The sequence below is a fragment of the Pelobates fuscus genome, chromosome 8 (assembly GCF_036172605.1).
Source record: "Pelobates fuscus isolate aPelFus1 chromosome 8, aPelFus1.pri, whole genome shotgun sequence".
In the NCBI taxonomy this organism is placed as follows: Eukaryota; Metazoa; Chordata; class Amphibia; order Anura; family Pelobatidae; genus Pelobates; species Pelobates fuscus.
Window position 1 is genome coordinate 55,748,592 of NC_086324.1, and position 14,258 is coordinate 55,762,849.

The following is a 14,258-nucleotide window of genomic DNA, read 5'->3' on the forward strand; positions in this document are numbered from 1 at the left end:
CTATATATATGGTATATATATATTATTATAAAATACAAATAATATGTTAATAAAAATAAATAACAAAAAATAAAAATAATTTTTAATAATTAAAAAAAAATTATATATATATATTCAGTTTTATTCTAACAGTATTTTGATATTGATATATATATATTTATATCAAAATATACTTAGAATGTAATGATATATATATCTATGTATAAATAAATAAATAAAAATAATACGAAATATACATATGTCCACATACATAATTACATAAATAATTTCATAAATATACACGTAGACGTCAAATATATAAATATGTATATATATTAAAATTCTACGTGCATATTTATGTAATATTTTTACCTAATTAAGTAATTTTAATGATTGCAATTTGAGGGACCTGCCTGCCAACCCAGGCCAAAAGTCCAGATAATTTAATTTGCTAGCACTGTGTTTAACCCTGTAACTTTCTATGACACCCTAAATCCTGTACATGGGGGTACTGTTTTACTCGGGAGACTTCGCTGAACACAAATATTAGTGTTTCAAAACAGTAAAACATATCACAGCGATGATATTGTCAGTGAAAGTGAAGTTTTTTGCATTTTTCACACACAAACAGCTCTTTCACTGAGGATATAATTGCTGTGATATATTTTACTGTTCTGATACACTAATATTTGTGTTCAGCGAAGTCTCCTGAGTATAACAGTACCCCACATGTAGAGGTTTTATAGTGTTTGTGAAAGTTACAGGGTCAAATATAAGGCTTGATTTTACTTTTTTTTTTTTTATTGAAATTTGTCAGATTGGTTAGGTTGCCTTTGAGAGCGTATGGTAGCCAAGGAATGAGAATTAGCCCCATGATGGCATACCATTTGCGAAAGAAGACAACCCAAGGTATTGCAAATGGGGTATGTTCAGCTTTTTTTAGTAGCCACTTAGTCACAAACACCGGCCAAAGTTAGCGTTTTTTGCATTTTTAACACACAAACAAATATAAATGCTAACTTTGGCCAGTGTTTGTGACTAGGTGGCTACTAAAAAAAACTGGACATACCCCATTTTGAATACCCTGGGTTGTCTACTTTAAAAAATATGTACATGTTAGGTGTGTTTCGGGGATTTATGACAGATAACGGTGTAACAATGTCACTATTGATACATTTAAAATATATATATATTGAAACAGCAATTTCCTACTTGTATTTATAGGCCTATAACTTGCAAAAAAAAGCAATAAAGCATGTAAACACTGGGTGTTTTTAAACTCGGGACAAAATTTTGAATCTATTTAGCAGTTTTTTTCATTAGCTTTTGTAGATAAGTAAAAGATTTTTCAAGTAAAAGTCCAAAAACATGTTTTTTTTTTTATTTTTCACCATATTTTATTATTTTTTTTAAATACAATATATGACATAATATATATACTGGTATGTAAAGAAAGCCCTTCTTGTCGTGAAAAAAACAGTATATAACTTGTATGGGAACCGTAAATGAGAGAGCGGAAAATTACAGCTAAACACAAACACCACAAAAGTGTTAAAACTGCTCTGGTCCTTAACGTACAAACATCGCAAAAACAGGCCGGTCCTGAAGGGGTTAAATGCCTAATCTCATATACTCTCTCCTACCTAGCTTTATTTTCAAGCTAATTAATAGATCACACAAAATGCTTTTTAGTTTTAAATTCTTTTTTTCCCTTTATTGTCATGATGCACTGTAGAATGACAACCAAGATATTCACATTCAGTAATTTAAAAAGTGGTATAGTAAAGACTCATAAGGCAATATACATGTTTAATTGAATGTTTGCTAAAATTAGGTGCTAAATCCAAATGAAACAAAATGTTTTTTACTCATTCTTAAGTCTTCATTACACTTTTATTGACATGTAATTAAATATCATCAAAGGGCTAGATGGTGGTTTTAACATTATAGGGTCAGGAATAGAGGTTTGTGATCCTGACACTATAGTGCTCCTTTAATATATATATATATATATATATATATATATATATATATATATATATATATATATATATATGTGCCACGTTTCTGTTTTGGTATTCACACTCTCAGTAACTGTGAGTATATTCAGGCGAATTATAATATTATATTTTGTATATTGAACAATGTAGGGTCAACAAAAGGCACATGCAGGACTCAGCAGCATAATTTGACAAATGCAAGGACCAAAAATCACAGAATCTTTGTTTCCAATGCTTTAAAACCAATTTAAGAAAAAGGTTAGGGTAGAAATATTGCTCAACCCGTATTGCTCAACACTGTATGCTTTATGGACACACAGGGATATATTCACCAAATTAGTAATTGTGGGCAATTGAAAGGGATTTGAAATTTTAAGACCAGCTGAAATGGAAACATTATTAAACAAAGCTATTTTCCAATCTGGCTGTTTTGTTCTGTTATCTTCCGTGTTTAGTGGGAGAAATCTATGAGATTTGCAGAGATTGTTGAACTTTCAAAAAATTAAAATCAGCCAGTTTCTCTTTTTGTAATTGAGAATGCCAATACTGGTGGTACTTTGTATTTGTTGTAGATGCCCACTTCCCTCAGCATGTTAGAATTGTATTATAGTTTGCTAGAGAGAGTCATCTTCATAGGGTAATTTAGATCATTATAAATTAGTATGAGCACAACAGAATGTCCGTGTCAGGAATGTATTGGATCAGTAAGATATACACTGATCAGCCACAACATTAAAACCAACTTTCTAATATCGAGTAGGTCCCCCTCATGCTTCCGAAACAGCTCTGATGTATCAAGGCATGGACTTCACAAGACCTCTGTACATGGCCTGTGTTACCTGGCACAAAACATTAGCAGCGTATCATTGAAGGCCTGCAAGTTGTGAGGTAGTGCCTCCATGGATCAGATTTGTTGTTTCAGCATATCCCACAGATGCTCATTCAGATTAAGATCTGGGGAATTTGGAGGCCAAGGCAAGAACTTGAATTCTTTGTCGTGCTCCTCAAACCATTCCTTAACAATTTTGTGCAGTGCGGCAGGGTGCATTATCCTGGTGAAAGAGGACACTGACACCAGGGAACATCATTGCCATGATTCTTATATTCTAATAGCTGACACGGAATAGTCATTTCTGGTGGATATTCTTACACTTTGATATTTCACTGTTGTAAGAGTTCACAGTTCTCAGATATAGTAGATGCCATAGTTAATGTTATTTTTCAGACCTAACAAAACACATATTTGTTAAATGTGGGTGATTAGTCAACATACTATTAAAAGTCAGAAATCCTGGAATGTGTCATATTCCTTTTAAATTTTAAAATGTTTTTCCTAAAACACCATATTTTCTTTGTAGAGATAAGGAATTACAAAAAAAAAAAAAATATTTTAAGTAATGGATATTTTCATAAACAACTGCAAAATTTGCATAGATGAAAAAGAGACATGCGTTCATCATGTTGAGCCTTTCTCGTATTTATTTTTGCTGTTGATTTCTCATGATTCTCCTTGGGCCTGCTCCAATGGCTCTGTTGTCTGTGCTGGAGCAGGTAAAATCAGCTGTTTGCGAAGTTCTGATTTAAATGATGGCATTTGTTTGACATTCTCTTTCAGGAGTTTGAAATCTTTACCTGATACTTTGTCATTCAGATAAGTAAGGATTGTAATCAAATCTGTATCACTTGAAAGAAAACAAAAATACATAAATAAATAGCTGTTAATTATATAAAATAAAAACTGAAAAGCTTTTCATTAGAAAAAGACATATGTAAATGGTGAAAGAATAAATTAAACTAGCCTATATGTTTATTAAATATAGCTATATTTACATAGTTTAAGCTTAATCAGAAAGTTGCCATTTAAAATCTGGTGTACAATTATATACGATTAACATGAAAATCTTCTTTTAGTCTACAAACTTTTCACCTATTAAGAAAAGCGTAAATTTAAAAGTATAATACAAATAATACATCTAACATAGCCTTATCTAGCATTCTCTCTGCTTTCTATCGAAATTAATATGTTCCACTGTCCATTAAACTCTCAAAAACTATAATTTGTTGTAACTATTCCGAGTGTGTGCTTACAGATATACATATTGCAAAGCATTTGAAAAGCAGCCATTTAAAATGAATATTGAACATTTAGATAAGAACCTAGATGAAAATTCTGAAATTAACTTTAAATGTAGTGTAGCACTTTAATAAAACAGTTTTACTTATTCCTTAATGGAATATTTATTGAAGCACTACACTGCATTTTAAGATTATTGGTTTTATAAGGTGTTTTAAGTAAGCACTTAAGAGTGGATAGCAGATTGTTACATTTGCACACAATTTAACAGTTTTAAATAGAGGTTCTAAGCACCTTTTATACTTTGCACTTTTTTTGAAAGTGCTGAAATGTATATAAATCTGAATGAGTGAGAAGTTGCAGTGGTGGATTGGACCATCTGGATAGGAGGTGCAGGTGAGTAATTAAGGACCAAGTTCATCCCTTAAATAAAGGCTAATTCATTAATCTTTATACTGGTCTTAGTTGTCATAATACGAAAATTGAGATGATTTGTGTTCCTGGCAATATCCACAATATTCACTTACTGGCGAGTCTGTCCAGAATAGGGACCGGCCTACCCAGAAAAGGGGTAGACCAACCCACTGAAGTGGCCTGTCTGGCAGGGCAAGGGCCCCTCCCTGCAGGACCTTGCAGAGACAGCTGCTGAACTTCTAGTGCCTGTGCACAGCATGAACTCATCTAATAAGGCGATCATGCTGTGCTGCACGAGGACAGTACTCTTTTGTCCCCAGACACTAGAGGAGAGAAAAAAACAAACAAAACTAATCGGGAGGACAAGACAGCACCCATAAATTTGGACTGTTCCACCAATATTGGGACTGTTGGTAGGCATGGATATTCGTATGGACCCATGATGTTTCAGACTGTCCTATAACAAATCAGTGTCAGACAGACAATGGAATTACATTACATGCAATGTTACATAACACTGATCTGTGAGACCAAGAGGAAGAGGAAGCTTGGGCTGTATGATTCTAGAATGGTAAGAGTCTGTGCCTATAGAACATAGGAAACTCCAACCCTATAGCTAAGAGGATCAAACTACAAAGACAGTTGGGTCCCCTGCGTTAAAAAAAGTTCTGATCCAGTGAATTAATACTAAAAAGACCCCCCCCCAAAAAAAAACATAAGTCATAATATCATCACTTAGAAGTTTGACAGTAACCCAGCTAGAACTAATTATGATACCACCCAGCTGCATGCTTGTTGAACAAAGAATATAGAACCATAGCCAGGGCCGTCTTTAATATTGATTGGATCCTGAGCAAGCATGTGCTTGGGCCCCCTTGACCCCGCCCTTCTAAATAGGTAACTGTGCAAGGTGAGTGTGTTAGGGCAGAGGTGAGACAAAGTTGGGAGGTGAGTGTGATAGGCTTGGGGGAGGTTAAATTGACGCGGTGGTGTGACATGGTTCCGGGGTGAGTGTTACAGGGCTGAGGTGAATGTGGCATGGTTGGAGGAGGAAATGTGACATGGCAAGGGGAGGTAAGCGTGACATGATTAGGGGAGATTTATGTGACAGGGTGTGTATGACATGATTAGGAGGCATGAGTGTGACAAAGTTGGAGGGGTTAATGTGATTGGGTGAGAGTGGCAGGGTGAAAGGTGTGTGTGGCAGAGTGATAGAGGATGAGTGTGAGGGGTGAGTGTGGCAGAGCGAGAGAGGGTGAGTGTGACAGGATTCAGGAAATTAATGTGAGTTTTGTAGGGTGCAAGGTGTGCCATTGTGTGGAGGGTGACAGGAGTGTATGTGTGCAGTGTTGAAATTGGAATGCAGGGGTGTATGTATTGCCACACATAGGTACAGATGCAGGGGCGTATTTGTGTGCAGTGTTGGCATTGAAATGCTGAGATGTATGCACTGCCATATGCACAGATATGCACACACACACTCATAAACACACACATACACAGGAGCAAAAAAAACTGACACATAGATACACATACACACTAAAGCAAGTATACTGACACATAGGTACACATACACATTAATACAAGTACACACACAAACACATACACACAGGTATACACTCAGACACACAGGTACACAGACACACAGTACATATACACAGGTGCACATACACTATGACACAGATACACAGGTGCACATACACTATGATAAACAGGTGCGCATACACTATGACACACAGACACACAATCTCACATACACATAGGTACATACATAAATAACAATTTATGTTTCCTTACTTTTGCGGCAGAAGTATGGCTTCCCTGGGGTCCAGTGGGACCTGGCTGACCTAAGGTGATGGGAGTCAGCCTTCCTCAGAATGCCTCCTTTGTGTGTGCCACCACCTCTCCCTCCTACTCCCCACGTGGCTCTCTGTTAGCTGGCTGGGAGGAAGTGACCTGAACTCACTGCCTCCCAGCAGGCCATGGATGAACAAAGACACATGGGCCTGGCCACGGCCCGCAGGGAGACTAATAGAGAGGGGCCCGGCCACGGCCCGCAGGGAAACACTCAAAGAAGGGCCCGGATGCGGGGGATCATTGTGATAGGGACCCGGCCGTGGGAAACATAATGAAAGGAGCCTAGTCCGGTGAAAAATTAAAGGGAAGGGGTCTGGTCCGGTGAAAAATTAAAGGGCCCGCAGGGCTCAAGGGGCAGCTGCTTTGGGCCCCCCAAGAATAAATGAACCCGGGGCAGCTGCCCCTTTTGCCTTGCATTAAAGACGGCCCTGACCATAGCAATTTAATTGTCTAGTTACTGTACATAACCATAATAGAATGTGTTTATTAACAAGGAATAATAGTATGTATGTCATCCAAATAACAGATAACAATCAAAATGCTGTTAACCCAAAGAATGTGTAATATTATGCAATATTAGCCCAGAGAATTACTCACCATACCATAGCATATGCAATATGGTAAAGAATATGTAAAACTAACAGTATCGGAGTTATTCACTAAAGTCCAAATGGGACAAAACTATCCCACTGCATACAGGGCCATTCGGACTGCAACATTCGGACATTGTCCAGATTTTGTAGTTCAGGCCCCGAACAGATCTGAATTTGTTCCGGATTTCAGTTGGACCGAGAGCTGCCGGATGGCTGAAATCTGGACCAAATTAAATAAATCCGAGCATGGAGGCTTCAAATCAGGGTCCGAATTTAAAAAAAGAAATCAGAATCTTTTGCCTGCTGGCAACGCTAGCAGCCAGCGTGAAAATAGTAAAAAAAAAAAGAAAAACCTCTGTGGCGGCTGGTCACAAAATAAATAAATAAAAAGCTTGATTGAGCAAGTGTGCTGGATCTTGTATGAGCGAGTGCGCTGGATCTTGTATTAGCGAGTGCGCTGGATCTTTTATGAGCATGGTGTTAGTTTTATTGTGGAATACAAAACAAGAATACAACATTAATTGACTATAATTAAGGTCTCAGGGCCGAGACATCATATTCTTGTTTCGTCCTGTATTCCACAACAAAACTATCTGGTTCACCAGAACAGCCTGGGGCTCTTCACTTGTGGATATATTTTGTCTACCAAAGAGCTCTGGTGCCACTGATACCACTGTGCAACACTCTACTACATGTCTATTGTTTTAGGTATTAGTACTTTTTTTCCCAAATGCAACATTCAATAGTGTGTTTGGAATTGTAACCTCAACACCCGGCATATCCTTCTTTATGATTTAAAACAAAAAAATCCTCCCCCCCCCCCTTTTTTTTTTCTCTTCTCCTCTTTCCTCTTTCTCTCCCCTCCCTTCTTCTTCTCTCTCAGCCTCCCTCCCCCCCTTACCGCGCATGATTGACCCTACACTAACGTAGACCGGACAGATAATGGCCCCTGACATGTCACCGCAGAATGTGAGGCCTGGACCCCAGGGCTCGTACTTGCACCATCTATGACTGCATTTGGGTCATTACCCCAAGCCAAACACAGATGCGGGACGTAGGCGGGGGAGGAATTGAGCCCCTCCAGGGGAAAGAGAAAACACGATACCCCCTCCCTACCTTCCCTTATAAGTAAATATAGAACACGTTCTAAAGTTCAGTTTGCGCAGTTGCGCTTGGTTGTTCAGTTAACCACAGAGACGAGGTGGGGATATACAGGTGGGAAAATGTGAGTGAGCATTACTATATGTACGGTATTAGACTTGGCGTTTGTAAGAGCTATGCTTGTTTATTCTCTGTATACATGTATGTTGTGCTTCAATAAAAATGAAGATTGCCAAAAAAAATAAAAAAATTTAAAAAAAATATATTGGGGAAAATGGCATCTAAAAAGAAGGTTAGTAGATTCTGGCTTTGATTCACCAGATGTTTAATGCATAATTTAGAAATAATTAGCAATTGTTAATACTCACTAGTACTTGGGATCCTTTAAGGCCGTGCATAGGTGTTGAATATAAATGGAACCATTTTGGGGACTCCTTAAACAAGCATAATTTTCAACAGTGGCGAAAACAGTTAGAAAGTCTGAATGATATGGAAGAGACTCTGCCCCACGATCACATGCATATTCAGTAGAACTGGAGTCAGTATCATCAGTATAAACTGGTCTTTGTATATCTGAACCTTGGCAAGCTTGAATGAAGAAAATCTTTGGTTTGCCAATCATAGATCTGCAATGCTTGCCATCAAAATGGCTGAGAATTGTATTGAGTAATACAGATTCTCCATCTGTACCATATATGATTCCTGTGTCCCCATGGGAGAGGATGAAGCAAACAAAACTATCTTTCTCGTTGTGGTTCTCTTTGGCATATCGTTCTATGACAGACAAAATTTCTTTCCCAGTTAAGTTGTCGTGCTCTTCTGTGGTATAGTTGCGTGAGTGAAATACACTTTTTATCGCTTCTGGAGGTAGAAAAGTGCAAAGAACAAAAAGGTTTGTAAAACAATAGCTAAAACATGTAAGAAAAGACTTCCAATAAATAAAATAAATAAAAGGGGTACTTTACTGCTCAAACACAAAATAAATTAAATAAATAGGTATATATACCCCAATGCAATTGGGGTATATATACCTATTTATTTAATTTATGCAAAATGTATCCAAAGTAGATGCCAGTAAATGTTACCTTCTAAAGTTTACACAGGAGAACCCCAACCCCTGAAGTAACCCAATATTTTGGTAAAATAAACCAACCACCATAAAAAGGAACAGTTTTTCAGTATTTTTCTTGCCAATTACAGCCATACTGTCCTTATGTAATCCTTATAAGTGAATTACAAAATGCCTCTTACTGCTGGTATTTTCAAATGGGAAATCATGCCCTTGATAGGCATTGTGTACCTGCCTATTGAATGGTATCATATTGGTACACAGGTAACGGGAGCCTAGATAGCCTCTCACCTCCATCCCTACCTGTCTCAGTGATGTGTGTGACACTGACAGTTGTGTTGAATAATTTTTAAATCCACCTAAAGTAATGTGTATAGAGCAGGGGTTCCCAATTAATTTTTCCCGTGGAAACCGCCCTGCCCCCGCCCCCCGCCCCCCCCCCCCCGCCGGAATTTTTTTTTTTCAATTGCACCATTTTAAAAAAAAAAATTGTATGTGCCGGTGTGTGTCAAGGTGTGTATATCTGTGCTTGTATGTGCCAGTTGTATATCTTACACACAGATACACTCACACACTGGCACACAGATACACACACAGTGTGTATCTGTGTTTGTATGTGTCTGTGTATCAAGGTGTGTGTGTGTGTCTGTGTTTGTATGTGCCTGGTAGATAGTGGCACACAGATACACACACTGACATTTACACACACCTTGACACAAAGTGTGTATTTGTGTATGTATGTATGTATGTATCTGTGTGTCAAGGTGTGTGTATTTGTGTTTGTATGTGCCAGTGTGCATGAATCTGACACACAGGAGGCAAGCGAGCAAGACGTGCTCTGCTGGAGCTCCCGCCGATCGGTACACTCACGGCCCAAAATCTGAGGGTGATACGCAACAGGACCCGCACACTGCATTTCAGCAACCTGGGGAAACCAGCACGTACCTGCAGATACCCGATATGCCTCTCACAATGCTGGAGAACCGAGATGGCGACTTGGGGCCTACGAGATTAGGCGGGCTGGGAAGGCGGCCGCTCCCAGCTCCCAACTTCGGACCACAGACAAGCACCAAACCCTCCCTCCCCCTACGGACCGGGGGGGACATCCCGGTCCCCGCCACATGGAGCTGGCCCTGCTGCACGCCTGCAGTCAGAGCCGACAGCCGAAACCAGCAGGCTGGGGGTGAGGGCCTCCAAAATGGCGGACACTAGCGACAGTCGAACTCGAGGCAATCAGCAGCAGCCTGCAAAACCCATTCCCACCTCTAACGCAAACAAGATGAAGGTGAAACAAAGCGGGGCAGCAAATTCACATACCCTGTCAACAATGGCCACACAGCCTAAGCCTGAAATGCAGAGCACCAGCCTCAGGACACACAGGTCCTCATTGGAAATCTTTGATTGGCTCTGCACAGGCCTCAGGGAGGCTTTACACAACCGGGGAGTGACTCACCGCCAAGCTACATCAATAGTGGCCTCATGGATACGTCCTGCAGCGAGGCGCAGCCACGATGTGCAGATACCCCGTGCCTCCAAGATGGCCGTCCGGCACCACAGACTCCGCCGGGCCTTGAGGCGGGAAGTGGCACCAAACCCTCCGTGCGCACGAACCCAACAGCACACACGGCACAAGGGGGCACCGAACCAAACGACGCCCACACAGGCCCAACCTGACCGAAACGCCGGCGACAAGCGCAACACGACAAGCATCTCCCTATACCAGACAACACCGCAAGCGAACGCACGACCGCACCACATGGGGGACACCGCCGAAACAGAACCCCGAAGCGGAGACATGGCCCTGTGGAAGCAAAGATGAGCCCAGCGGACACAGAGCACAGGACTTACCATCAATGGGTATAGGCTGAAAGTCCTATAACACTGCCCCACAGGGGTATCCATAGTCTGAACTGCTTTGAACTCTCATTCCATCGAAGTACCCAGACGCAGAAATGTAAAGCAGGCCACAAGTGGGCAATACCCCTTTGATAACGCAGGACTCACTGCACAATGCTCTTGATGGTTTATTTATCTTTGATTTATTTTTTATCTTTTATTTATTTATTTTTTTTCTCACCCAGTTGATTAATGGCAAAGCAACGTTTCAAGCATTATGTTTTATGTTTAGTCACTCATGATTAGGACAGCTAGGATAGCCGGTATAAAAATTCTGACTAGCTAAACGACTCCACGCACTGCCACTCTGCACCTATGCAGATATAGCTAAATGATATGCATTTACGTTACTTGAATTGTTTATAGCGTGATTATAGCACCGTTCTAACATACTTATAATTCCAATGTGTTTAAAGCCAAATGTTTAAGCCTGATTTAAAACTAAAATATGTGTCACACACACACTAAAGCGAGAGATAACCTGTCACACACACACTAAAGCGAGAGATAACCTGTCACACACACACTAAAGCGAGAGATAACTTGTCACACACACACTAAAGCGAGAGATGACGGTACCAAGGCGAGTGATAACAATATTAACGCGAATCTACCTAGTATAACCTTGAACGTAGATTGTATGCTCAAACCTTGTTCTTCTCCTTTGTCTCTCCTCTACCAACTTTTCCATGATATGTACGTTTTAACCCCTTAAGGACCAAACTTCTGGAATTAAAGGGAATCATGACATGTCACACATGTCATGTGTCCTTAAGGGGTTAATAAGCAAAACTTTTAATAATTAGCTCGTTGTTAACGTTGATTGCACGTACTAGTACGCATACCTACTCACAAAAAATGTGCAGATTAAACCTGTCATGACGATGTTAACGTTGATATACCTGTGACTGCTGTCGTGGCATAACAGGATTGCTTGTAACTCATAAGGCACAACAAAAATAAAGAATTATAAAAAAAAAAAAAAAAGAATCTGACACACAGATACACACACTGACACAGATACACACACCTTGACACACAGTGTGTATCTGTGTGTGTGTATGTATGTATCTGTGTGTCAAGGTGTGTGTGTCTATATTTCAAAGTGTGTGTATCTGTGTTTGTATGTGTCTGTGTATCAAGGTGTGTATATGTGTTTGTCTGTGCCAGTGTGTATGTATCTGACACACAGATACACACACTGGCAGATAGTGGCACACAGATACACACACCTTGACACATAGTGTGTATCTGTGTGTGTATGTATGTATGTATGTATGTATGCATCTATGTGTCAAGGTGTGTGCATCTGTGTTTGTATGTGCCGGTGTGTGTCAAGGTGTGTATATCTGTGTTTGTATGCGCCGGTGTGTGTGTATCTCTGTGTCAGTGTGTATATGTATCTGACACACAGATATATACACACACTGGTACACAGATACACACATTTTGACTCACAAATACACACACACACACACACACACACACACAGATACACACAGTGACATACACACACTTGCACCCACAGACACACACACAGGCACATACACATACCTTGACACAGATACACACACTTTGACAGACACACATACACGCTCACTGACAAACACATACACTCTTTTACAGATACACATACAAACACATATACACTCTCATTGACAAAAACAGATACATTCTCACTGACAAACAGATACACTCACTGACAAGCACACATTCACTCTCACTGACAAACACATACAAACTCCATAACAGACACACATACAATTTTCTTTTTTTTTTTTTTTTACATTTTACTCCACTCAGCCCCCCTACCTTTAGGAGTGATGGCATGAAGTCCCTGGGGCGGCGAGGGAGCAGTGATCTCCCTGCTCAGCTCCCTCACGCGCGCCTCTTAGTGATGCTGGAGCGACATCATATTCCGGCTCCAACATCACCCCTGTGCGTGCTAGGGAGCTGAGCAGGGAGATCACTGCTCCCTCACCGCCCGCGGCCATTTTATTTTCAAATTTTTTGGCGGAACCCCAATAAGTTTTCCTTGGAACCCTAGTGTTCCGCGGAACAGCAGTTGGGAAATGCTGCTATAGAGTATATACACAACGAAAATCTTGGGGGTCTGGGGAATAACAGAGGTGGACAAAGTCCCTCCATGCCTCTTGGGTAGGGGACATTAGATTTGTAATGGATGGTGAACAGTTTACTGCCCACCCCCCGTCCCTATCCATGCTGCAAAAAAATAGTTCAGGCCCGCTGAAACCTGGCTTAAATTCTGACCAAACTCAGACCAGTTCTGGCAAACTACGGACATTGTTAAATAGTGTGAACAATGTCCAGGCTTTGCAGACCGAATAACCCTGTACACAGCAGAATGTTTTTTGCCGATTCAGTACAAGGCCATTCAGACTTTACTGAAAACCCCCCAAAGAGTTTAATCCCATACTGCAACATATCAGTCAAACCAAGTACGACTAAGAATATACTATTGTAATTGGTTTACTTTTTCAATCCTAGTTCCCTCCTCTCCCTTTCCCTTGCTCTGTTAGGTCCCATTTGCACCACCTCTACATATCGGGCATGCTGTACTTGAGTTGAGTTTGTCCAATATTTATACTTTTGTGAGTGAGAAATGTTCTCTTATGCTCATCATCAGCACCCAGCTCTGACCTTATTTGTATATGATTCCTTGTATGTCTTTGCTACCTTACCTACCTCTGTAATTCCTAGAGAGAACATTATTACAAGGTAGGGCCAGCTGGTCACTGAGTTAGATTTCTTTTCAGCCTTTTCTTTCAGAGTGCAGAAGCCTGTAACAGCACCACAGCAAGGTAGTGGCACTATAAGGTACTGCACCATACTGAAGAAATCAGAAAACTCAGGGGTATACATGGAATCTTGACAGAGGGCCAGTAATAAAATCTTTAACTCTAATATAATATAGCTGGTGTCCCTGTCCCAGTGATCTCTCAGCTAAACATGATCGCTCTCTTGGAAAGAAGCTGATATTTTATTTTGAGTTAGAGTTGCAGATCATAATAACCACCAAGAGTTGCAGATCATAATAACCACCAATACTTTATTACAGACACTTATTTTTAGTTTTGTACCTGTATCTTTATGTGATCCAAAACGGTCTTCCATGTTAAGTTTGAGAGACCGGGCTGCTTTGAAATTGTGATTATTTATTATCAAGCACTTGCCATGTGGATTTCTTTTTAGTTCATACACACCAATATCCTACAAAGTGAAATATTTGTTACATACTGTTTATATTGTAGTAT

General features: G+C 40.0%; 1 protein-coding gene across 2 annotated transcripts in view; it reads right to left on the reverse strand.

Annotated features, from left to right (window-relative positions):
- Window positions 1-2,021: 2,021 nt before the first annotated feature.
- LOC134571530 (caspase-8-like) overlaps window positions 2,022-14,258 on the reverse strand; it is a 99,722-nt gene continuing 87,485 nt past the window's right edge. For both annotated transcript variants that reach the window (XM_063429858.1, XM_063429859.1), the window contains exons 7-9: window positions 14,085-14,214; window positions 8,387-8,879; window positions 2,022-3,661 (exon numbers count right to left, since the gene is read on the reverse strand). In XM_063429858.1, the coding sequence (XP_063285928.1) occupies window positions 3,478-3,661; window positions 8,387-8,879; window positions 14,085-14,214 (807 nt within the window). In that variant the 3' untranslated portion in view covers window positions 2,022-3,477. The remainder of the gene's footprint in view (window positions 3,662-8,386; window positions 8,880-14,084; window positions 14,215-14,258) is intronic.